The 26,017-nt window shown below is 30.6% G+C and overlaps 2 protein-coding genes, 1 long non-coding RNA gene and 1 pseudogene across 6 annotated transcripts; 3 read left to right on the top strand and 1 right to left on the bottom strand.

The window, feature by feature from the left end:
• Positions 1–2,851: 2,851 nt before the first annotated feature.
• On the top strand, positions 2,852–5,444 carry LOC107887218 (uncharacterized). 4 transcript variants are annotated; one of them, XR_001681082.2, is made up of 5 exons: positions 2,852–3,151; positions 3,429–3,583; positions 4,557–4,699; positions 4,919–5,105; positions 5,193–5,444. It is a non-coding gene; the product is annotated as an uncharacterized lncRNA (long non-coding RNA). The 4 variants fall into 4 exon arrangements; XR_001681081.2 differs by having other exon boundaries at positions 4,919–5,113; XR_005900183.1 differs by having other exon boundaries at positions 3,439–3,583; positions 4,919–5,444.
• A 5,128-nt stretch (positions 5,445–10,572) lies between these two features.
• LOC107887220 (probable U3 small nucleolar RNA-associated protein 11) lies at positions 10,573–13,597 on the top strand (annotated as a pseudogene).
• A 4,904-nt stretch (positions 13,598–18,501) lies between these two features.
• On the top strand, positions 18,502–19,660 carry LOC107887222 (uncharacterized). The gene has a single exon (XM_016811398.2). It carries the CDS (start codon positions 18,792–18,794, stop codon positions 19,362–19,364), a length of 573 nt encoding a protein of 190 aa, XP_016666887.1. The 5' UTR covers positions 18,502–18,791; the 3' UTR covers positions 19,365–19,660.
• Positions 19,661–20,336: 676 nt separating this feature from the next.
• On the bottom strand, positions 20,337–23,659 carry LOC107887221 (flap endonuclease GEN-like 1). The gene is made up of 8 exons (XM_016811396.2): positions 23,358–23,659; positions 23,098–23,274; positions 22,845–23,015; positions 22,553–22,734; positions 22,203–22,449; positions 21,872–22,007; positions 21,188–21,651; positions 20,337–20,770 (listed from the first exon to the last, which is right to left on the bottom strand). Exons 1-8 carry the CDS (start codon positions 23,550–23,552, stop codon positions 20,507–20,509), a joined length of 1,836 nt encoding a protein of 611 aa, XP_016666885.1. The 5' UTR covers positions 23,553–23,659; the 3' UTR covers positions 20,337–20,506.
• Between the last annotated feature and the right edge of the window lie 2,358 nt (positions 23,660–26,017).

The raw sequence follows: 26,017 nt of genomic DNA, 5'->3' as shown, positions 1-26,017 counted from the left end.
ACTTTTCCATTTATAATTGCTTATATAATTTCTCTAAATAATTAACAAATATAAAGTGTATGAACTACCTTTAATAATTTTACGAAAGTAACAAGTTTCCTAGGGTTGTATAGTAAGAAAATATAAGGCATTTACAAAATCAAACCACACAAGTTGTTTTAAATTGATTATACAAACGGAATTCATAGAAATGCAAACGGTCAAATTAATATAGTCATTCTCATTTTTAAGTTTATGAAAATGTTTTCAACAAAAAGAATTCAAGAATTAAAAATGACAATAATTAAACTTGAAATTCATTATTAGAATCAACCCAAAAATCAATTTAGACATTTTTGAAAAAATTGTCTTTAGAACTACGCATATATGAGTATTGAAAAATTTCAAATTGTATAACCAAAATAATAAGAGACATTAAAGGAACATAAACTATATTCGAACAAAATCAAATATGAACAATAATAAATTACATAGGTTTATCAACACAAATTTACATATTAATATGTTTTTAGCCAGATACATCATTTAATTATAAAACCTACTATAGCAACATAAAGAAGTTAATCAATATTCATTTTCATGAACAAATAAGATGTTTGAAACCATAAGTAACCCATGGAACCAAAACTTAAAGTAAAATCATCTCAAATATTTAAACCATATATCAAATTGATTTAATATCTAAAGATGCTATTATTGAGAAAAAATGTAAAGATAGAGATCTAATTAAGTCGATGTACATTTCTTGTTCAACTTGTTCAACGAAGTCTTGATGATTTTATCAATAAGTAAGCAAATTTAAACTCCAATAGTAGACTTTGAATCCAATCAAAATTTATCAATAGCAAACTTTGAGAATGAATCTTATTTCACAATTTCATATAGATAGTGATATCAAATCCTTCACCGTTCTTAATAACATAAAAATAAAATAAGTTAATCAAAATAATTATAATTGATCATGAATTAGCTAAAAAAAATCAAATATGAAACGTTAAATAAAAGAAACTTTCTGTAAAAACTTTGCATCTTGCCATCTAAGATCTTGGAAATCATGGAGAATAAATTTGATCGTCGATAAAAGGTTTTTATCACTTTGAGCAAGATAAATTTAATCACCGATAAAAGGAACTATCACTTTGAGCAAGATTGTACTGATAACGTGTTATAAAATAAAGAGAGATAGAGAGAGTAAAGAACAAAGAAAATATAAGAAGCAATAGAGAATGTAATTTATTGATCGATGGGATGATTACAATGCCTCTTCAAAGTCTCTATTTATAGGCATAAGAAGTATAAATAAAGTAGAGATCTAATTCTAATAACTATTAGAATTTAAAGTACATCAAAACTTATCTTGATCTTGATGGACATTCACTTAATAAGATATTCATAATACCTTTAAGTTTTTTGTATTTTTTTACTTTTTACTTTTTCGAATTTAAAATTATAAGTTTGATTGTAAACGAGGTTAAACTTTGTCTATTAAATTTAAATTCCTTATAATGTTATTTTTTTACATAACTATTAAGTGAGTATTTTTTAAGCTTAAGGTGTAAAAAGCTATTGAACTTTTTCATGAAGAGCAATTAAGCCCCTTTTTTTTTCCACTCAATTGGGTACTTAAACTATCAAAATGCACCAAAAAGGTATTTTGACTTTTAACTTTAATTGTTGACCGTTAAAGTTAATGACCCCATTTTTTTTAATTAAAATCATCATGTGTCGCAACACGGCGTAACTTATGGTGAAAAGTGATAAAAAATTAAAAATCAATGAAGTTATAGAAAAATATTAAATATTTAGAAAAAAAAATATTTAAAAATTATTAAAAATTATTAAAAAATAGAAAAAAATTATAAATATCACAAAAATTATAAAAAAGTAAAGAATTTATAAAAAATCAATTTTTTTAGAAAAATCATAAAATATATAGTACTATAGAAAAAAATATAATTTTTTATAAAATAGTAAAAATATAAAATAGTAAAAAATATTATAAAAATTTATAAAATCAAGTAGAAGAAAGAGTTATACCGGTGAATGAATTGATAGAAGCTGATAAAGTTTTTTGCATCGAAACTGCTATGGGAGTTGCTTCTATGGGGAGTGTTACATACATACATACAAATTCACTATAGATCATTACAAACATATGAAATCATATAATTTTTGAACACACACGTACACATCATTGCAAACATTGACAAGAAAGCAACACAATGAATCAAATAGTGCATGCTATGGCGTGACAAAATGCAGCAATAGCTACAATGATGCTCACTTTTTCTAATATTTCAAAAGTTTGGGTAGAAATTGGTTTGATAAACAAAGCCAACAAGAAAAGATTAAATGTAAGTAGGAGGAGAAAGGTAAGCAAAACCAAGGAAACATTGGGTTGATTATGATTGGCTTGGGCATATTGGAGAGACACGATAATGAGATACAATAATTTTTATATTTTTTTATATGAACTTTATATTTCTTTATATTTTTATAATTTTCTTACGAATTTATAAAATTTTACAATTTTTTTACGATTTTTTATAAAAAATTTTCTAATTTTTAATAACTTTTAAATATTTTTTATTAAAATTTAATAATTTTATAACATTTATTGATTTTTATTTTTATCATTTTTCGCCACGTGTTACGTCATGGTTGTGAAACATGGTGGCTTTAACTGAAAAAATTAGAGGCAGTTAAACTTTAACAGTTCACCGTCAAAGTTAATAGTCAAATGGTCTTTTTAATGCATTTTAAGAGTTCAAATACCCAATTGAGTATAAAAAAAAAGGCTTAATTACTTTTTTGGAAAAAGTTTGAGCACTTTTTAAACCCTTACAGCGTGTTTGGTTCGCTGTTTTCCCCCCCTCTGCATGCGTATTCCCCCCCTATGCAGCAGGCCCACCAGGAAACGGTTGTTTGGTTCGCTGTTTTCCCATTCCCCGCCGAATCGGTTACTCCCCCATTACATTGATTGCGCGTAATAGGCATTACGGCCCCTCAGCGCCGATTACCCATTCCGCGTCTTTCCCTTTTTTCTCTTCCGTTTTCTGCCCTCGTCCTCAACGCTGTCAAAAGCTTCCCCAAAGTAATCGACGGAGTCCTCGACGTTGTCAAAAGCTTCCCCAAAGTCGATCCTTCCAAGGTCACCCCTTTTTCTCAAATCCATTTCACGATTTATTGTTTGATTTTATATTTCGGTGCTTGGGTGCTTAGGAAGAAATGATTTTGAAGTTATTCTTTTCTGGAACTACTTGATATTTCACCCGATTTATAGTGTTTTATGTGCATTTTTGGGTTTTATTCCCAAAATTGAAAGCCAAATCTTTCACCGGTAATCAATCATTTTTATACAATTTCTTTTCATGCTCATGTTTCCTTGTTTGGGTTTCTTTCAAAATTTCTGAATCAAATTGCTGTAGTTATTGGTAGATATTAGAAGAAGATAGTGCTGGTTTTGGCTTTGGGGGATTTGCATATACCCCATCGGGCGGCTGATCTCCCTCCCAAATTCAAGTCCATGCTAGTTCCTGGAATGATCCAACACGTCTTTTGCACTGGTAATCTTTGCATCAAGGTATCCCATCTTTCTTTTCCTTTCTGGATTTTTTTTTTTGTAGCTGAAATCATAGTTGAATTTGGTTCCACTTCTTTAGCACTTTGGGTTTTATGTTTCTCAGCAAGCAATTGAATATATTAATTTTCTCTTCCTTTTTTGGAACTATGGATTGTTCATTCCTTTGTAGTAGTTATGCTAAATTTATGCCTAATTTAATCTGGATTTCATGTTTTTGCCCAATTATTTTCTCTTTGAGTTGTAATATGCGAAGAGATATTATTTGCTAGTTTGAATTTGGGAAAAGCAGCAGAAGCTACCATACCTGAATTATCAGTATTTTAAATGATCGCCAGCAATTGTTTTATTTGATAATTGTAATTTTGATCCGAATAGCCATTGCTGCTACCTTGCATTTATACATGCAAAGAATGATTCCTGTCATGTTTGATCTGAAATGCGTATAATCACGTGTCAGATACTAGTTTGTGCCCAACTCTGACATGAGTATGTTCAAAATTTCCGAAGCTTTTCCGTATGTTTGAAGGATTTTATCTCAATCCTTTGAATATGTGTAGGGCATATGTGCCACTTTTGAGAAAACGAGAAGAGTCCGTGTAGCATAGCATTAAGTAGGATTGAAGTACATATTTGGTTGAACTTAGAAACATGTAGGAAGTTAGTCACTAAGGGCTAGTTTCTCATTGCTTTTGAAAAGTGCTGCAAAAAATGCTTATGAAAAATGCTTTTGAAAAGCTTGGTCTAAAATTTAAGAGTTTACTATCTGTTTAGTATTGCTTATGGCTCTAAAAGCACTTTTGAAAAGCTATTTTTCTCTTATTTGCATAGCCAACAACAAATCAAATGAACCTGATTTGTTAGCTTTAGCTTTATGGAAATTATGCCATAGTATTTCTACCAATTGAACTTTTACGGTTTTTGTTTTTCTTATTAAAATTACCACTGGCCCAGCTAATTCAGACTAAAATTTCAGGAAGTTCAAGATTACTTGAAGACACTTTGTCCTGACTTACATATTACCAGAGGTGAATATGATGAAGATACAAGATATCCCGAGACCAAAACATTAACTATCAGACAATTCAAGTTGGGATTGTGCCATGCCATGGCCATCAGGTATTATTTTCTTCTTTCCGCTGGTATATAGTATTGGACTCTGCATTTTAAATCAGTAAGTAGTTTGCCATTGATGCAGATTATAAATTTATATTGAAGCATGCATCTCCTGCTGTGAAAAATATGTGATTTCATGCTAATGGTGTTAAATAAATATAAAAATAATCGTTCATGCCTTACATTTCAAGTTAAAATATGTTCTGTTTGGAAAACTTGTAGACAGAGATCTTGCTCTCTTTTTCTGAAGCTGCTAAAGGATGCACGAAGGATCTACAGTTTTATGCATTTGTAACTTGTGATTCTTGCGGTAAGTAGCGCCTAAAATTTGTTGGAATCATGTTGTGTTCAAGAACCATACAAGCACAAATGTAATCCACTAAATGCATAATTCCAAGTGGAGAGAAAGGTAACCTGGTATGTTCATCTAAGTTACTTACATTTTTTGCAAGTTGATTAATCATAGACTTACTGTTGCTTCTTTGTCCTTCTGCAGCAAGACCTGCATTCTACAAATATGTTGCCTTCATGTTCATCTTGAATGCACTAGAACTGTTTGCTTTACCTAGAGCTTCTTTCTAAAGATCAATATACCGATATTGCTGTGGGAACATATCCAAAAATGTAGAATGTGCTTTACCTAGAGCTTCTTCCTAAATATCAGTTAGTCCTTGATTTTTTTTTCAGTATGTACTATGTGTTATCAAGTAGATTTGGAGTTTGAATATCTACATCTAAATTATTTTCATTTCCAAGCAGAGATCTTTTCTGATCAATTTTCTTGTAACAAAATAAATAGTATCATTGTGTTTGTTATTGTAGAATTACAAGAGTCTTGTACTAATAGAATTTGATGGAGTTTGAATGGCTCACAGGTTTGATGGAGTTTATTTTTTAATTCTTTTTTAATTTTTTAATTATGTTCAATTATAATTAACACTACAAAAATTATCTCAACAAACGAAACAAAAAAAAAGTAAAATGCTACAAACAAATCATGTTTTCTTTTTTAAAAAAAAGAAAGATATTTAACACACTATATTATTCAAATGGGTTTTTTTAATAATAATTATTAAGTCATCAATTAATCAAATCCACAAAATCAATTATTTTAGATTATATTTTATAGTATTATATATTATGATTTTAGTAAATTCGTATAAGAATATTTAATACTAAGAATTTTATTAAATTATATATTTATATTAAATTATATTTAATAATAATTATTTTAGATTATATTTTATAGTATTATATATTATGATTTTAGTAAATTCATATAAGAATATTTTAATATTAAGAATTTTATTAAATTATAATATATTTAATTATAATTATGTTTAAATATGATTAAATTATTTATTATTGATAATAATAATCTTATTAAAATTTAAATAACAATAACAATAATCATTTACCAAAACAAATTTATGCTAAGGGTATTCTAGTCATTTTAGTTTTTTCCATTATGCTATTACACCTCTATTCCATTCAACCAAACACAAGATTACTATTACGCCTCTATTCCATTACATTCAACCAAACAGTTGATTTGCTATTACACCTCTAATCCATTACACCTCTAATCCATTACACCTCTATTCCATTACGCCTCTAATCCAATACAGCGAACCAAACGTGCTCTTAAGCTTATATTTTAATACCCACTAACGTTTACATATTTTGTCAAAATGGCTCTAATTTTATTTTTGAGCATTTTTTAGCTATTAACCTTTGTTCTTTTTTTTTTAATTTGCTTTTTCTAACCATTTTAATGAAAAAATACCGCTAAAAAAGTTAATGTAGATGATGTGGAAGTTCATATGTGAAATATTTTTAATAAGATGTAATTTATTGCTTAAATAACCCAATAAAATAATTGCATGTGAAAAATAATAAAAAATAATATATTAAATTAAAAAAATAACTCTTAATTTAAAGAAATTAAACTTAATTATTTAAAAATTTTAACTCAGCAAAAAGACTTCTTAATAAATAAAAGTATGAAAGATTGAAACTTTTTGAAAGAAAAGAAATATTGAAACCTTAAATTTATTCATTAAATCTGTTAGAAAATGCAGTTCAAAAAAAACAAAGGTTGATGGTAAAAAAAAGCTCAAAAATACAATTAGAGCTATTTTGATAAAACATGCAAACGCTTAGTAGCCAAATTTATCATTAAGCCTAATAAATTTATAATGTAATTAAAAATATTTTTTAAATTTTTTAATAAACTAATTCATTCAATTTTGAAAATCATAAAAAAATAGTAAAAAATCCTTTTAAAGATGATAATAAATTGAAAACATTAAAAATAAAAAAATTTAAAAATTTGAATGGCTAATATTATTCCCAATTTAAAAATACTTTATGAAAAGTAAGATGAAACCTAGGTTGAACATGTCACTCTAGAAAGATCTTGACCTCCTATCAGCATTTTGAGTTTCACACTACTACATATCAAATAATTTCTTTTTGATCCCTTTTTTTTATGTATCTAATTAAACATAATAACAAATAATAAATAAAAACACACAAAATTTAAGCTATCAATACGCAACTAAAAGAGAAAAAATAAATTAACTATATAAATTTTATATTTGTACTAGAAAATATGATTTTTTAATAAAAATAAGTTGAAATTCGTGTTACGACTTTACCTCTTAAAAATATTATAAATTAATGTAGAAAGCAAAATCAAAACTAAATTGAGAAAAGAAAATGTTAAGTTGAAGGATATATAATTCTATATATTGGATTAGATTAGATCTTAAATATTAATTTTAAAGTACAAAAAATTAAAAAAATAAAAACTTCCTTTGGAATAATAAATACTCCTGCAACTCAAATATTTTTAATTTGATTACTAAAATAATATTAAAGTATTTTTAAATTTAAAAAATATACAATTTTTTAGTTTTGCTAAAAATAAGGTTATCCATATTAAATTGAGAATGCTTTATAAGTCATATAATAAATAAATTTTTCAAAGAAAAAAATTAAAATAATTACTTAATCAAATATCACTCATATTTTAAAAGGTCAACCTTATGATTTATAAACGTTAATCTTTTCATATTTGAAGCCAATTTATAGTTTAAATTCTATTTTAAATAGCTATCATTAAATAATAATCATTATAATAATTTGACTTTAGAGTATACTGTCAAATTAATTAGAGATGTTAATGATATTGTATTATGTTTTATATTTCTCAGCTTTTTTTTTCTTAGTTAAACTCTGTTTTAATTTCCTATTTACACCTTAATTAGTGTAGGTTATTTTAATATTATTTAACCTACAAATTTAGCCTATAAATAGACCCTATTTTTCACCCTAGAAAAATAACTCATTACACATTTAGGTATTAACTTTTACAAGCTTTCAGTGAATTTTGTGTTTATATTTTGAGAATTCTTATTCCGAGTTTCGTGGTTTAGTTTTACCTCCATCTTTGTACTCTTCATTTTTGCCGTTTTAGTGAAATTATCATTGCCCGTTTTTTTTTATCCTCTTCGGAGGGGGTTTTTCACGTAAAATATTTTGTTCAATCTTTTCAATTTCTTCGTTATTTTACTTGTTCGTTGCTTAATCGAGTTTATTCCCAATAAACTGGTATCAAAGCTAGTTCAGTTTTCGCAATCAACTCGTTCAGATATGGCAGCAACAAGGTTTGATATTGATAAGTTTGATAACATCACAAATTTCAATTTGTGGCAAGTTCATATGAAAACAATTTTGATTTAAGGCGATTTTGAGAAGGTCCTTATAGAGAAGAAGTCTATAGACATGGATAAATCAGAATGAGATAGGTTAGATAAAAAAAAGCTCTATGCATGATTCAATTATGTCTAACAAATAGTACGGTTGTACACATTCCATATGAATGAATGTGAGCACCTTAGAGATCACATCAGCCAATTTATTACTTTTTTGAATGATTTAAAGAATGTTGAGGTTCAAATTAACGATGAAGATCAGACTATACTCTTATTGTGCTCTTTACCTCATTCATACAAGTCTTTCAAGGAAACCCAGTTTTATAGCAGATATAATCTCTCATTTGAGGATGTGAAGGGTTATCTGTTGAGTAAAGACAAACTCGACAATGAGTTTGGTTCGAATAGCAAGTCAAATAGGCAAGCCTCGGTTTTGGTAGCATCAAGAAAACAAGACAAGAGATGTTACTATTATAAGAAGTTAGGTCACATCAAAGCCAAATGTTACAAACTATGAAATAAAAGGATTGTTGACAGCAACGAGGAAGATTTAGCTATTTCCAATTTGGCCAATGACAAGGGTGATGATTTCTTGTTGGTGTCAACAAGTGAAAACTCTGAGCTTACGTCCAAATGGATCCTGGATATGGGGTGTTCTTTCCACAAGTGTCCCAATAGGGATTGGTTCTCCACATACAGTTCTGTTGAATGTGGAGTTGCGTACATAGGGAATGGTTCACCCAGTAAGGTAACCGGTATTGGTATTGTTTAGACCAGGATGCACGACGGGACAATTAGGACACTGTCAAATGTCAGGCATGTGCCTGACTTAAAAAAAAATCTCATCTCATTGGGAATTTCGGACTTGAAGGGTTCTAAAATTAACATTGAGTCAAGCGACATAAGGTATTCCATGGGGCTCTCGTTTTGGTGAAAGGAAAAAACATTGACAATTTTTATGTTTTGGAAGGATCAACGATGATCGGTGAAACAAAAGGTCCCTCGTTTGTTAAGGAGTCGAAGTCAACTCATTTGAAGCGGAGACAACTTGGTCATAGAAGGGAAAAATGTATGATTGTTTCATATAAGAGAGATTCTCTTTTGGATGCAGGTTTTGAAAAGATAGGGCATTCTGTTCATAGAAATCAAACCCAGGTCAGTTTTGATTTGGCAGTGCACAAGTGGAAGATTAGAAGACTTCCAACTTCTGAACACAACTTCGACTCAGTTAATATCCTGCATAGTTCGAGATAAGTCCGTAGTGGCCTTTGGAAAAGAAGGCGTTGTGGAACTATAAGTCAAGGTGGAGATTTGTGGAGTTATGCCTCATATTTTTCGGCTTTTCTTCTCCCAGTTAAACTCTATTTTTAGTTTCCCACTTAAACTTTAATTAGTGTAAATTATTTTAATATTATTTGACCTACAAATTTAGCCTATAAATATGTCATTTTTCTACCCTAGAAAAATAACCCATTACACATTTAGGTATTAGCTTTTGTAAGTTTTTAGAGAATTTTGTATTTATATTTTGAGGGTTCTTATTTCGGGTTTTGGGGTTTAGTTTTATCTTTATCTTTTGTACACTTCATTTTTTTCCATTTTAGTGAAATAATCTTTGTCCATGGTTTTTTTATCCTATTCGGAGAGGTTTTTCCATATAAAATATTTGTATTCGATCTTTTCAATTTCTTCGTTATTTTACTTGTTAATTGCTTATCACCAACATAAACTGAATAAATTAATTGTAGGATAGGTGATAATTATTATTTATAAAATAAAAATAAAAAGTTAATATTTTCTTTTCTTAAGAATAATAAATTAATTTGATGCAAAAGATTGTTGGAACAAAATCAAAATTTTGTGTTTGAATTTTTTGTTAAATTTCATTTAAGAGTTGCAAATGAGTACGAAAGCAATAAAATGGTTTTCAAAGTTGCATTTTATTACATTAAAAATTTTCAAACAATTCATTAATTCTGTCAAAAATATTTTAGTGAAGAAAATGTTTTTCTAATGGAATAAGGTTGGAATTTTATTAATAAAAAAAAAAACAAAAGAAACCTAGGCTCAAATTTAACCACAGGCCCAAAACTGTTTTAAAAAAAACAATCAGACCGAAAATAAAAAATAAAAATAAAAAACAGATTAATCCAACCAAATTCTACGCTGTCATCCACTCTCAATCAAGTCCCTTCATTTTCATCAGCTGGCAGTTTCGATTCAAGAGAAAACCAACCTGTTCACTGCCTCGATTTCGAACGTATCAACGGTCTCCCCTCTCCGTTCCAGACTCTTTCATTGTCGAGTCCTCAGTCTAACTCTCTGACCCACCTCCGATCCTATTCCAGCGACTCCACGGCATACCCAGGCACCCCTCCTATTAGGTAAAACTGATCCCCTCTTTAAACTTTCTTTGGCTATGCTGCGAGCTACCAAATTTGCCGATCTAGATGTATGTTTAAAAGATAGGCTGTTAAAACTTCACCGATGATACTGAATTTCCTTTATGTAAGCTCCTATCTCTGATTTATCAACCTCACTTGACTCAGTGGTAGCAAATTTTATCATGTTTATGTTACTATTATTTATTTGTAGTTGATTAATTTTTTTGGATTTTTTTCTGCTTTTAATTTGAATTAATGAATTTGGTTGTTATTAGTTTCTTGATGGAATTAGGGTTTAAGGGTTACATTTAGACTGCAGTCTTTTCCATTTATTTTGCTGGCTATTTTGATTTTGTAGCATTGCACCATATTCATAAGTTGCTTCATCTGCAGTTAGGTTTTAACCGTGAAGTTCCGGTGATTATTTGCTTTTCCTTACCTGAAAATGTCATCATTAAGGAATGCTATCAGCAGACGTGCTCACAAGGAACGAGCTCAACTGTGAGTCTCAGCTTTTTATTCCCTTTATTATAGCCATGCATTCTACATAACTTTTCCTTATTGTGCATTTGCTTTCATGTTGTTCAATACTTGATTATATTTTAGATCATCGAGGAGAAAATTTGGGCTTCTTGAGAAACACAAGGATTATGTCGTCCGTGCGAAAGCATTCCACAAGAAGGAAGAAACGCTACGGGCAAGTTTATTTGTTTAGTGCATTCAATTTCTTGCTGTTTATATTATAGTATGTGCTCACTAATTTCTTCCTCTTTTTTTGTGCTCTTTTTGTTGATTTGCTCTACAGAAACTCAAGGAGAAAGCTGCATTCATAAACCCGAGTAAAATACAGCTTTCTTTTTTATACTGTTTTCTATTCAGGCTTGCAAATGTAGAAAGCTTATTTGGTCTTCTTTTCTTATTTTCCGAATTCTTTATTTGTATAGGAGTCAGGCTAACAAATACACTCAAGAAGAACTCATGCTAATGAAAACTCAAGACATAGGATATATACTACAGAAATTGCAAAGTGAAAGGAAGGTACCAATGAATGATTTTTGGTTTATCAAGGGGTATATGATATTTCCTACATGGTCATGGTGATGAAAACTATGTGCAACTAATCATCGCTACTATTTTATTCTGCTGTAGAAAATTGAGAAGCTAACTGCAGTGTTGCATTCTGTTGATAATCATCCATCTAACAGACACATTTACTATGCCGAGGATAGGTTTGATTTCTTAATATCAGTATATCACCCTTTTTTTAATTCCTTGTCTCTGGTTGTTAGCTAGAAACAGAAATTGTGAGCTGTTGTTTTACAAGACTAGTATAGGGTGATAACCTTTCAAGTAAAAAAGTGATTTACCTTTAGTTTGCCTTCTTTGAAATTCAACCGAAAAGTATCTATTTATCTTCTATTGTTCTACCACATTCTTTAAATAATATCCATCATGACATTTGATTTTTTAAGCTCTTTGAAAGTTTTAGTAACATTTATCATATTAATTTGTGATACTTCTATAGTGTCAGAAATGCATCCATGATTGGCCAAAAGAGAAAAACAAAAAAGAAATATAGTTGAAATTGCTTGCTTTTGTTTTCATTGATTAGAAAAAATACTCTGATTTTGCATCTGTGGTTGCTTTCATTGGTATGGTTGTTGGACCGGTAAAATTAGTTGAAATATAGTTCTTGAGCCCTAAGATATAGAACAGTTTAGCGGTATATGTTCTCATTCTCTTCACAAACTGGGAAAAAAAAAAGGAGACCTTTTGATGAATCAAAGTAAATTTTATACTTATTGATATTATGTATTGTTTTGAAATATAAGAAATATGTATTCATATATATTCTTCTCTACAGGGAAGAAGCTAGAGAATTACAGTCACAAGCTTCAGAAAGCAGAGTTACTCCCCCTTCTGGTGATATCCCTGATCTTATTAAAAGGTTAGTTAATTGACTATTTTACATGGTGTGTTTGATAAATAACTTGAATGGCCATTGACAATATGTTCACTGCCATAAGTTGTCTTCATCTTGACCATGATTTCCCATCTTTACACATTTTTGACCTTTCACATGTAGGAAGACAGTTGCTTCTTACAGGGAATTAGAAGCCAGGAAGAGTAGAGTGAATCAGCTGGAGAAGCTATATATGGAAATGTCACTGAAGAAGGAATTACAGGTACGGGTAATATTTTAGGGTTTAATTGCATCAGATGTCCTCAAACTATAGTCCAGAGTCTGAACTATTATCCAAATCCAAACTTCTAATCATAGTAATTGAGCTCTTATGGACTTGTCAACTTAACCATCAGCAGAGGCGTTAAATATTAGCTTTCATTTTGATGTTGAGCATGTTTAAAACACGAAAAACAAATTTTAAATACATGTGTACTTGTTGGATTGAAAACTTGGATTTAAAGTGTTCAAAAAATGGACAATGCTTTATGTCAAATCTAGTGCAATCAATCCAACGTTTTAAGAAAATTCCAATATAATGTGTACAATGCATTTAAATTTTAAAATCGGTTTCATGGTACAGAAAAAGGGTCGGAAGCGAAAACTCCGTGAAGACGAGTTAGTATGTCCAACCTCCAAGCCAGTGTATAAATGGAGATCAGAAAGAAAGAGGTGACAAAGATGGTTGTGTTGGTGAAGGAGGCAATTTGGCTTTAGCAGCTTTCCCCATCTTTTGAGAGAGATCTAAGCCATAAATATTGAAAGTTTTGCATTGTTATGATTTTCAGGGGCATGGGACCAATTATATATGATATGAGAATTATTATTACTTAAATGAGTTATTTATTTATTTATTATGTCTGAACTCTATTGAATTCAATTTAATCCTAAATACTTTATATTACATTATTTTTATATATTATGTAATTTAAAACACGTTAAAAAATAAATCTATACTAAATATATAATATTATTTTAATATAAACATTAAAATAATGTTAAGATGACTATATAAAAAATTTTAATAAATAAAAAATATATAAAATTATTAAATATTAAAATAATATAATGAAAATATTTTTAAAAAAATTAAAAAATAATCAGGAAGGGCATAAAATAGGATTGTGTTAGTCTTTTGTAAATATAAACGGATTTGAGAAAATTTTTAGGCTCAGATTTAAAATATATTAATATCATGCTTAAACTCGGCTCGAACCCGGCCCATGAGCACCTCTATGTTATAGATAGTTTTACGCATTGTGTTAAAAAGAGTAGTTATAATCAGAACCTATAATGAAATTATTAAAAAATTAATTTATTATAATCATATTTTTTAAAATTTAATCAACTTAAGCTATGGATTATTGATTATTAAAATATACAAAGCCGAACCAACTGGCTTAATTGACTCACAATTATTATTTTTAATTTATTTCAAATATATTTATAATATAATATAATATATAATTTTAATTACCTAAACCTAAAATTTAACTACCCAACCCAACCAACAATCCATTAATACTAGCCCAAGATTTATTTAATTTTTACTTAAACACAAACCCAATTACCCAATGGATTTAATTAAAGATAAACTCATTATACAATTAGTAAGTTTATTTTTTGATCGCTGAATTTTAAAAAGTTATAAAATAGTCACTAAACTATTTAAAATTTTTCATTTAAGTCACTGGACCATTAAAATCACTGTTGTACGGCCTTATTTATTCGCACTACTTATACTAATCGAAAAGTCTCCTTCCTTCCCTTTCTCTTGAACATCATGGATCTGCAAACCAAAATCTAGACAATTTTCTTTTTTGATCTTCAACACTGACCATCAAATCAACTTGGAGCTTGCTAGTTGAACTTTTGAAAAAAACTTAATTAGCTCTGTGACTTAAATGAAAACTTTCCAATAGTTCAATAACAAATTTGCAACTTTTTAAAGTTAAGTGACTAAAATAGAAACTTAGTAAGAGTTTAGTGACCTTGAGTGTAGTTTACCCTTTAATAAATCAATCCAAGCACAATTAAAAACAATCGGCAGCTCCCAAGCCCATATCTGTTTGCAGATACCAAACCCTAGCTCTTTCTCACCCAAAATCCCAAACCCACCCCTTTTCCCACCGGGTGCTTCCATTCACGTCGTCGATTGCTTCCCTTCACTCTGCTTTCTTCATTGTCTCCATCAATTGCTTGCTTCACTTTTCACTTAGTGGCTTGCTAATTTTTTTTCAAAGGTAGGTTAAAGACTTCATATTTGGATTAATTGTTTACTCTGTATTTAAATTTTGAGTTTTTTTTATGTGTTTTTAGCAGTAGGCGTATGAGGCTTCAAAATTTATCTTTTTCTTATTCAGTTGAATTGTGATTGTTTAACTTGAAGCACTGTTGTTGGTGTTAAAATTGATTTTTTTACCTTAAAAAAAATCATTGTATAGGAAAACAAAGAATTAAAAAAAATTAAGTCTAATTGTGCTGGGAATATATGTAATCAATAACTTAGGTCTTTAAACAGAATTTAAAAATAAAAAAAACCTCTTTCGTCATTGGCTGGTAGCCTATGAAGCATGGACACAGACACGCAATACGGGTACGGCACGATATGGATACGGCGACACGGTAATTTTTAAAAAATGAAGACATGGATACGGTAGGATACGACAATAAAAAATATTTTTATTATTTATATATATATTTTATGTTAAAATACTCAATGTAAATGAAAATTTTGATATTTTTCATTAATATATTGTACTAATAAATACTAAATCCTCTATAAAAAATATATTTTGTTTAATTTAATTTGCAAATAATATCTTATTTTATTTAACAAGAATTTGGGTCACACATATTTTTATTAATTTATAATTAAAATTAATTTTTTTAAATATTTTAAATCTAATTTATATGGGTCTCACGTATTTTTATTATACTTATTTTCTCTATTTTTATACTACTATAATTTGTTTTTACTTTCTTACCCCATTATAAATTTATAATTATATAATATATTAACTATTTTTTTTCTTTCTTACGTAAACACTATATCCCCTTTATTTTCTTCCCCCTTTTTCCCTTCTCATTTACCATCCTTACCTTTGCCTCTGTATTTCATTCTCTGCAAAAAAAAAACCCCAGCCCAGCATCATCATCTTCATAAAAGCAAATCAGGCATGTTAAAAATCTCATAAATTATCACGGTTAAAATTGAGAAAAAAATCAACACTAATTAAAACAAATATCACTATCGCGGCTTACTGTTAGTGTGGCATGTCAATTGTAATATAATTGTACAACGGGGTACGGAGTATTCCGAGGATCAAACCCATGAGAATCGACGATTGAACAATTTCTAAATATCGTGCGTGTAAAATAAAGATTCTAACTAACTAATTGCAAAAACCTATACTACGGCAAATCATAAAATCAAGAGAGATTAATCTACTTTACTATCTAGCTAGCAAGGACTAAATTGTAAAACATGTAAAGTTACGAAATAAACAATTAAATAACAGTCGATGGTTGGTTGACATTGATGCGGTTTACTAATTCTTGAATTTTGGATCCAAATCGCTTAAACTTCCAAAATAGCTCCATTTTACCTCTCGGTCTTAGTTTTATCAAATTAAACAAATTAATCTGGATTGTCTGTCGATCTCACCAATTAACCTGAGACTAATGAACTGGTGCCCAACAAGATCTCCTCTCGGTCTTACTTGCCTTAATGTTCCCTTAGGGTTGTCAATCCTAAGTTTTTAAGATCACATGCTTCACAGTTTTCTCGACTGGAACCTTGATGACAAGGTTCATTCTGAACCAGGGGGTACTATTGTGAATGGGCTGCCAAGTGCCAAGGTCAACAAACCAGGGGGTACTATTGTGAATGGGCTGCCAAGTGCCAAGGTCAACATACAAGAGGATTAAGGAAATTGGCCAACAACAAACACGAGACCCACTCGCAACCGCAATACACCTTAGAAATTAACTGATTTTGTTATAGGAGCCCTGTCAGCAGAGGAATAACGGCCTTAGAGTACAAAAGGACAAGGAAATGATGAATTGAGCATGCTATTCTATTGTAAACCTAAAAAAATTTGTTTCTCTCATCTCTTTCTTCTTTGAATATTGGCTTTTTGTTGTTTAACATTTACCAATAATCTGCTGCAAACGGAATGAACCATTCTTCTTAGCTTCATTCTTCTCTCTAGGACTATATTTTATTGTGGTTGCTGGAATCAGTACACTCCAATGTCCTAACTATTATCATTATTTTCTTTTAAAAAACACGGTTAATTATCATCGTCGTCGTCTTCGATTTCTTTTAAAAAATAATCTACATTTCTTCTTCTTTTCTTAATTTGTAGGAGTGATATTATAAAATTTTAAAAAAAACTCACTCGAAATGTATATTAAAAAAAGAGTGACGTTATACTAAACTTGAATTTAATAAAATAATTTCAATAGTATTAACAATTAAACTTGCATTTTTAACTCCAAAAATTAAAAGGACTAAAAACAAGGACTTTGATCATATATTAACCAAAAGAAATATATACCTAATTCTCTTTTTTAGGGTAAATTATACTCAAGGTCACTAAACTATTAGTAAGTTTACGTTTTAATCACTAATTAATCAAAATGTTAGAATCGCTAGTATATGATCTTCTAAGTTTGCATCGCTTGCATCAATCAAAAGTTCTTATTCCCTTTCTCTTTTACAATTTAATTTGTTTTAATAAAATAACTTTGGAAGTCACGAATATGAGAACAAAAATCAAAAAATTTTTGTTCTTCAATCTTTGACATTGACCATCAAATTGATTTGGATTTAAGGTATGTTCTTCTACCCATCGATAGGAATTAATCCACCGCATCAATCATCAAATCGTTGGTTGGAACTTGCTAGTTTGACTTGTAAAAAATTTAAGAATCCAACTACTTAAAAACACACCAAAAATACATAAAATGTTAAGTTGTTTTTGAAAGTATAAGATTGTTAATTTTTGTGTGTACCGTGAATATGACAATTTAGTTCTGTCATCTTTTATAATGGAGATCAACAGCGGCAGAACAAGGCATCAAATTTTGTGGGTTAATTAATCTTTTCAAAAATTCTAACAGGATTTAACTAAAATTTTCAATCAATGAAAGTTTCCACGAAATCTAATTAAAAATTTCAAAACTTACTTTGGAAGCGCTTAATAAAAACATTCAAAAAAAAAAAATTTGAGGCCAAGTTTAGATGAGGAAAAGGAAAGGGGTATTATTGATCACATTTTACGACCACTCTACTTATCCATCAGTTCTAACTTAATTGAGCTGAAGCTCCAATTTTATTTATATTCTTCCTATGGAAGGTTATATTTCACATCCCATGGTGGAAGTATTCCACTCTCATTTTTGGTTGCTTAATTTTACACAATTTACTTCATATGGAATCAGAAAAAGAAAGCCCAACATTTTCATTACCCATTCTGATCCCAAGTATAAACTTCATTTTTTATTATACTATTATTTAAATATATATATATATTAGTACATTTGAAAACATATATTGCTTAACATATTCTTTAATATTTACATTATAATATATTTTAAACTAAGACTATTTTTGGAGCTAATATTTTTATTAAAATCTTCTCAAATCTCAAATGAAGCTTCAACTAATAATTGTAAAATATTAATTATTGTTGAATACTTCAATCAAGTTCAAATTAACCAACTAATGAAATTTAAATATCCAATTCGAATTTGGGCTTTATTGCATCCTATTGTCATCCAATTAGGAAATCAAAAAAAAAAAAAACCAGTTTTCAACTTCACTCCATATTACTGAAAAACTCATGGGAAACCCTCTCCATGACACAAACTGCTTAGCGTTTGAGAAAAACAAAAAAGGAAGACAAAAGGGCAGTGGTTTCCCTGTTTTGTACTATTATCTGCAATCCTCAAAATCCCCAAACGGCTGTTCCAAACAAAAATAAAGAACAGCTAGAAACACGGTTTCTTGAGAAAAAAGAAGCATGGAGAACAATATGAGCATGGCGGAGGCACAGCTGACGCCACCGGCAGCGGCGGCGGTACAATTAACAGACCTAGTCTATTCATTAGAGCAAGCAACCCAGATGGCAAAACAACTACCCGTCACGTCGGACCCAACCTACCTCTTCCAAATCCATTCATCTCTCCATCGAGCCCATCATTCTCTCTCCTCTTTCCTCTCCGCCGCCCAGACTCAATTCCCCGTCCCTCCCCATCCCCAGCATCTTCCGCCGCCGGTTGCGGCGGAGAACTCTCTCTCCTCTGCCACTGGAGCTGCCAACGAGAATGGCAGCGACCCGATGCAGGTGGGCGATGAGAATGAAACGGAGGCGGAGGAGAATTCCAAGACGTCGATTGATAAGGTGGAGGAGAGGATGAGGGAATGTTTTTTTATCAAGAACAAGAGGGTAAAGAGGCAACTCTCGCCGTCGTCCGCGGCGTTAGCGGAGGAGAGGAGGGTTTGTGATGACAGATTCGTGGGTGGTATCATGGGTTTCGATCCTGCTGGGGAGAAGTTACGGGCTTTGGATCTTGTCTACCAGTTTCATGGTTGAACCATACACAGACAGGGTTGAAGCAGAACAGAGGGTATTTAATGCAAGCTTTCTTCTTCTTCTTCTTATTATTATATTAAGGCAATTGGGTTGTATTGCCTTTAAATTTATTCATTTTCTTCCTTTTTTTAATTCATTTTTCCTATCTTTTCTTTTTACTGTGTGTTAATAGCAAGAAAATTGAAAAAGAGTAAGAGGAAATTAGAAAACACCTTGAATGAGCTTTTCTTTTCCCCCCGCAGCTTGTTCATGGCTGAGATCCTTCACCAAATATAATATAAACCTGCAATGAGCAATGCATCTCAGCGATTGTCTTTCAAAATAAAATATAAAAAACTAGGGAAGATTATGTCCAGGTTCTAACCCTCGAACAAGTAAAATGGAAGTGGCAGCGTTTGATCTTCGCAAATCTTTTGTTACTGCATAATTACCATTATCTTAAAACCTATCACAAAATAACTATATAAGTTTCCTTAGGAAATTTGTTACACTTTGTGAACAATAAAAATTACTTTTTGACTCATTTGACTGCCAGGTAAATTGAGGTCATTACTGCTGAGAATGTCCCCATATTACCTAAATTATGGTCTCAGAAATAACAGCAATACTTAACAACAATGACAACGATATTGATGATAACATGCTGAAATAAAGTATAAAACCTTATTATTACCTAAAATGGAGCAGTATTGAAGAGATGGCAAGCATAACGTCTAAAAATGAGGGTTATATTTGTTCCACTGCAATATTTAGTGTTCTACCTTTACAATGTTGACGAATCAGCACATGGGTCTTAGAATGCTCTAAAGTTTTCCTTAATCAAATGAATACCAAAGGAAGTTGCATGCATATGTGCATGGATGCAATTCAAGCCCTTACCTTGGTTAGAATCCAACAGGATTAAGGTCGATGTCCTAATGAATTGTCCAAGAAACTAAAAGATAAAGTGGCTTTAAAATTGTAGAGATGAGATTAACCAAAACATTCTTCACTCTAAGCTATAGAATATTCCAACTCAAATATAAATCAAAGTGCTGCCTAAGCTGAGTTTTTGATGATTATAAGACCAGAAGGTAAACATGACTTTACATCTTAAGGTGGGATATCTTGTACATCAAAAAAGGCAAAAGTTTATCATTTTCTTAACCAAACAAAAGGCGTCGTCTTACAGCCTTGGACAATTTAGAACCTGAAACTTTCCTCTTCTGTTTTGATGACCCAACACCTGGACTACTTGACTGTTTGACTAAATCTTCCCCTAGTTTTGCCTGGGATGGTGTTTTGGTTGTACGGTAAAATTCGGTGATACTTAATTGAACACCTTGTGGCTTTGATGATTCTGACATCTCGGAGGACCCTTCAGATCTTGGTGTTGAAATCTTTCTTCTCTTCATAACTTTTAGTTCCTGCCAGAATTTAGACCCACATATATTAGGCCACAGACGGCCTTGAAAATAGTTTTCATATCTCAGCTAAAAGTAACAGAATTCCCACAATGCAAGAGCCGGCACTCGAACATTCTATAATAGCAAGCTTTGAATAATGCCTTAAAAGGTGATTATACCAACTTCCAACACAAGCATCAGAATCTAATTCCATTGTTCTAACAATGCCATTAATTCATTTATTTAATTGCCCTAGTTTGTTCCTCTTTGTTATGTACTACAAAGGGTCTCATGCCAGTATATAAACTACAAACAGAACCAATTAAACCAAATGATTTTGATCTGAAATCCCTTTGCACACTAAGATCTTTCCAGGATATTCAATATACAATTTTCAAATAATAATTTCAGGGTCTTTCAAGGGGGAAAAAGCCATACCTTTTCTTGTCTAAATTTGAGAGCTTCTTCTGGAAAAGCAGAAAGAACTAACTCTGGATTTTCATCGGTTAAAATCCAGCATCCATCAACATGAATCTGGGGCTCAATTGACTCATCCAACAGGCCAATGGGCTCATCATCAACTTCTGTGAATTCTTCTTCAAGCATGTTGGACTGTTCAACAGGGACTGCACAACTAAGTTCGTTAGATATGGCTTTCTTCCACTTGACCTCGTAATATTGATGCCCATATCTTATCTTCACACGTTGAATAGAATGAAACTCATACTGCCCAACTAACAAAGTCTTATTTGGATTTCTCGCCAACTCTCTCAAATACAGGGTGGACAGCATTGGAAGCATCCGCTGCCGAATATAAGACGGCTGCCATGACTGATGATAAGCTAAGAAATCAACTAGCAAGTCAGTTTTTGGATCTCCCCATTCCAGCAAAGGGCCTTTTTCTGCAATAGGAGGATGTAAATATCTTAATATAACATCAAGATCAACCCAAAAATATATCTGTTAAAACAGCGAATTAGACCTTGAAATAATATCAAATGAAAAGAATAACAAACTCATGCATACAAGAATAACTAGTCCTTGACACCCCAACTCAACAACTTGGAGGCTGGCAGAAGTCAAGGCCAAGCAAATAGATACAAGAGAGTATGTAGGACAAACCAGTAAACTCTCCGTGATTGTTGCACATGTACATTTCAATGATCTCATCATTTGGGAATTTTGTTTCCTTGGAAATCAAGTTGCAAACATTAATCCACCAATTCTCATGTTTCTTCTTGTCCTTGTCTTTTCTAACCTGATATTCAGACACCATGAACTACTCAGCAATGAAACTAGGAACACAGTCTGAATTAAGAACATCAGAAGTCCCAGCTTTTAAAGTCATATCAGGTGATACGAGATGATGAAAGAGCAAAACAACAGATCAATAGGCAGTGAGGTAGTAACAATGGTAACAAAAGAGAAAATCAAGACAAATAAGAATATAAACCTTATCACAGGATGAGCAGTTGCACTTAAACCCTTGAGACTTTTTCAAGCAACCTTCATTGCTATCAGTAATACAATATTCACAACAAGACTTAAAATGAGCCTTTTTGCTGCCAGGGTGCCCACAGAAAGAGCAATGAGACTGCTTTGCCTTTGGTGAGCTCTCATCTGAACAAGGTGTAGCATCAGCAGCACATCTAATTTCACCCTGAAATAGTGGTACATGCCCTTTGCCTATTTCATATAATCTGCAAAAACATCATGTCTGGACAGTTATGGAATGATATCACTAAATACCCTCTAGAACTACAGGAAGCAAATAATTTGACAAGTTTACATGTAAAAGCATACTTATCAAATATCTCATCTTCACTAAACCCTCGTACCAAACGAAGTGCTTTATCAAGCCCAATCCCTTGCACGCCATTTAGGTCATGGTCATTTCCAACCAAAAGAGAGACGGCTATCAAGTGTTTCCTCTTCAGTCCAAGACCAGCTTCAATATCCGACATATTGTAGCATTCAAACGGTTCCTGCATATCAAATAACATCCCCATGCTTCAAAAAATCTCGAAAAGGGAAGTAACTAACAAATTGGGCACATTAAAAGAATGACTAACTGGTGAAGTAGGAACAAACTAACTTTTGAATTAGGCCTAAGACTTTTAATAACACAAGTAGCCCCAAAGAGGAATGCATCACTGTCAGCAGTAATACAAGCATCAACATGACCATCTCTATTTAACCGAGCACACAATGCTTCAGCCTCACCATTAGCTTTCAACACTGGCATTCCCAATAGTTCAAGCAGCTCCTACAACAAAAAGCACCCATCCTCAATTAACATAAATTACTAACAAATTTGTAAATAAAAGGGAGGGAAAAAATGAACTCACAACACAGTCATTAACACATTTTTTAAATGTCGAGTTCCTCTCCTTGGAAACACCCTCTTCGGCCACATTCGAAGTTGAAGCATCAATGCCGGAGAAACGGAAAAACCGAACCATCCTTGCTTGAGATTTCAACGGCGACGGAGTTCCGTCCAAAACAAACACCGGAAAGACTCCAAACTGTTAACAATTTAAACCAAAAAGAAAAAATCAACACTCTAAATATCTCACTCGCGTAACTAAGAAAAAGAAATCGAATGTACCTTAGAGAAAAGGTTAACAGTATGGAAGAAAGTAAGCCTGAGATGAGGGTTCAAAGCTTGATTTTTTAAGGCAGTCTCGTGCTGAACGATCCAAAAGGAGAGATCAATGGCGACCTTTTTGTCTCTCAAGAAATCGAATCCTTCGAATCGAGCGTAGGATTTTAGAAGTTCCCAGAATTTGCCTCCCACCCCCATTCCAAACACCAAAAAGTTTCAATTTTAAGCAACCGATATATTCAAAAGAAAAATACAAGAAAATTAAAAGAAAACGAAGCGAAGAGAAATGGAATTCGGCATTTAGCATTTGGAAGATCTTTGGCGGGGGGCCGTAAAACGAAGCCCAAATTAGACGGTACCATAAGCAGGGCTTGGCCCAATATGTGGGAGTCGGGTCAGCATTGGATGCTGTATCGAAAAGAGGGGAGGGGGGCGGCGGGGTCCACGCATCGGTGGAACTAAGATATCGCACGTTGAAGTGTGTAAATAACAGATATTTAGATGGCGACATGTCTGATATTATGAATCTGCAAACAATCTTGTTTCTTTTCCTTTTTTTTTTTAATTTCACATACATTGTAACTCACTATCATGTTTTGTCTTAATTTAACTTTTATAGTAATCGGATAAAATTATGACATGAATTATTAAATCCAAAAAAAAAACATGTAAATTTAAATATATACCATGTAATACCAGCAAAATAATGCTTAAATTTTTAGGGTTTTTATTTGATATATTTTGATTTATAAATTTATATGTGGATAATATTGATAAAAATCTCTAAAAATAGATACATAATTCAATTTAAATTTATATGGATGTATTCACAATATTTTATATTTTAAATGGAAAAGTTAATATTTTTAACTTAGTTAACGTACATGTGGATTGTCATGTGCATGACACATCAATATTTAATTAATTTTTAAAATTTTAAAAATTCAAACAAAATTTTAAAAATTAAAAACATTAAAATTATTTAAGAAGTATTAAAATTATATAAAATATATTTTTTAGTATTTTTTAATTTTAAAAAATTAACTAAATGTTCACATGTCATCGACTTGACAATCCACGTATATGTCACGTTAACAAAGTTATAAACATTAATTTTTTATTCATTTTGAGATAATTTAAAAAATAACAAATTAAAGAATTAAAAAAGACAAAAAATTAAATAAATAACTAAAATAATTTTTTTTATAAAATTGAAGGGCCAAATAAATCATTATACCTTAATTCTGTTTAATAATGGTCTTACTTTACCATAATGTATAATCTTTTAAGTTTTTTTTTAAGCTTTTAAGTATCTATTTTTTTAACATCAGCATCACGTAATTCATTCTAAGTGTATAAATTTATACACTAACAATCTATTAAATATAAATTCTACTATTGTAAATTACTATTGATAAAAAGTTAAATTATGTAAAAAGTTATTCCACTCTTTGTACTTTAAAGATAGTCTCTCTATTTTTTAAATTTAAAAATGTAAATCTAATTGTTAACACCGTTAAATTTTTTATTAGATTTAAGCTTATTACATTGTCATTTTATTTGTTATATGACTATCAAGTTAGTGTTTTTTTAATAAATTTAACATTATTAACAATTGGACTTAAATTATAAAATTTGAAAGGACAAAATACACTAGTAGTCACCCAACTATTAGTAATTTTTTGTCACTCAACTATGAAAAGTTACAAAAATGGTCACACAACTATTAATAAATTTCATTTTTGGTCACCCAACTATGAAAAGCTACAAAATGGTCACTCAACTATTCAATTTTATCTTTTTTGATCATCCAACTATATTAGATTTTTTAGTGTTTCTATTTTTATGTTAGATGGTGGGTGATAAAAAAAAAGATAAAATTAAATAGTTGAGTGACAATTTTGCAACTTTTATAATTGAGTGACAAATTTTTTTTTACTAATAATTAAGTGACTACTAATGTAATTTACTTAATTAGAGAAAGTAATATCCTAAAAATAATAATAAAGTGATTAAATTTTAAATGTAAAAATAATATAAGTACTTTGAACACAGTTTAACCGATAAAATTCTATTACTTTAAGCTCACTATAAATAAAAAAAAAGTTGACATTACTTAAATCAAAATATGTAGAGACAACACACTCATATAATTACGATTAAATAAAGTAAGACTTACGCTTGAAATCTTTTTATTTTTAAGACATCCAAAGTCTTAATTTTAAAATTAAGAGGGTTTTGCCATTGCACTGGGAACACACGAGGCGTCACTATTAATTAAGTAGACCATTTATATTGCTAAGACAATTATCACTCATCACCTACATATTTTATAATTGTACAATACCCACTTATCTAGATTTTTTTTTTTGATAAAAAGACCCAAAGGTCAACATCATTTTATAGCATTCCGTAAAATAAAATCATAGATTTTTGAAAGATAATTCATATCAAAATCTGTAATACAATTCTGGACATTAGGCCAATTACAAAGACTATCCACAACTTTGCTACAACCACGCGGGGTCCAAACAAAACTAAAGCTAACCCACCTATCTAGATCTTGAATGAACTAACCAAGGGATGTCATTTGTCTCCATATGCATATTCTTATAATAGCCCATCTCATCCTGTAAGAAGACAGACACAACCAGTACTCCATT

The sequence above is a fragment of the Gossypium hirsutum genome, chromosome A08, assembly GCF_007990345.1.
Source record: "Gossypium hirsutum isolate 1008001.06 chromosome A08, Gossypium_hirsutum_v2.1, whole genome shotgun sequence".
NCBI classification, from domain to species: Eukaryota; Viridiplantae; Streptophyta; class Magnoliopsida; order Malvales; family Malvaceae; genus Gossypium; species Gossypium hirsutum.
This window is presented reverse-complemented; position numbering and strand designations above follow the sequence as displayed.

Excerpts from the sequence above, each read along its gene's own strand:
- LOC107887222 (XM_016811398.2), top strand. The coding sequence starts at position 18,792 with ATGGAGAACAATATGAGCATGGCGGAGGCACAGCTGACGCCACCGGCA.
- LOC107887221 (XM_016811396.2), bottom strand. The coding sequence starts at position 23,552 with ATGGGGGTGGGAGGCAAATTCTGGGAACTTCTAAAATCCTACGCTCGA. Across the intron at positions 21,652-21,871 it reads CAATCACGGAGAGTTTACTG|AAAAAGGCCCTTTGCTGGAA; the intron begins GTTTGTCCTACA and ends CTCCTATTGCAG. Across the intron at positions 20,771-21,187 it reads TCAAATTTAGACAAGAAAAG|GAACTAAAAGTTATGAAGAG; the intron begins GTATGGCTTTTT and ends AAATTCTGGCAG.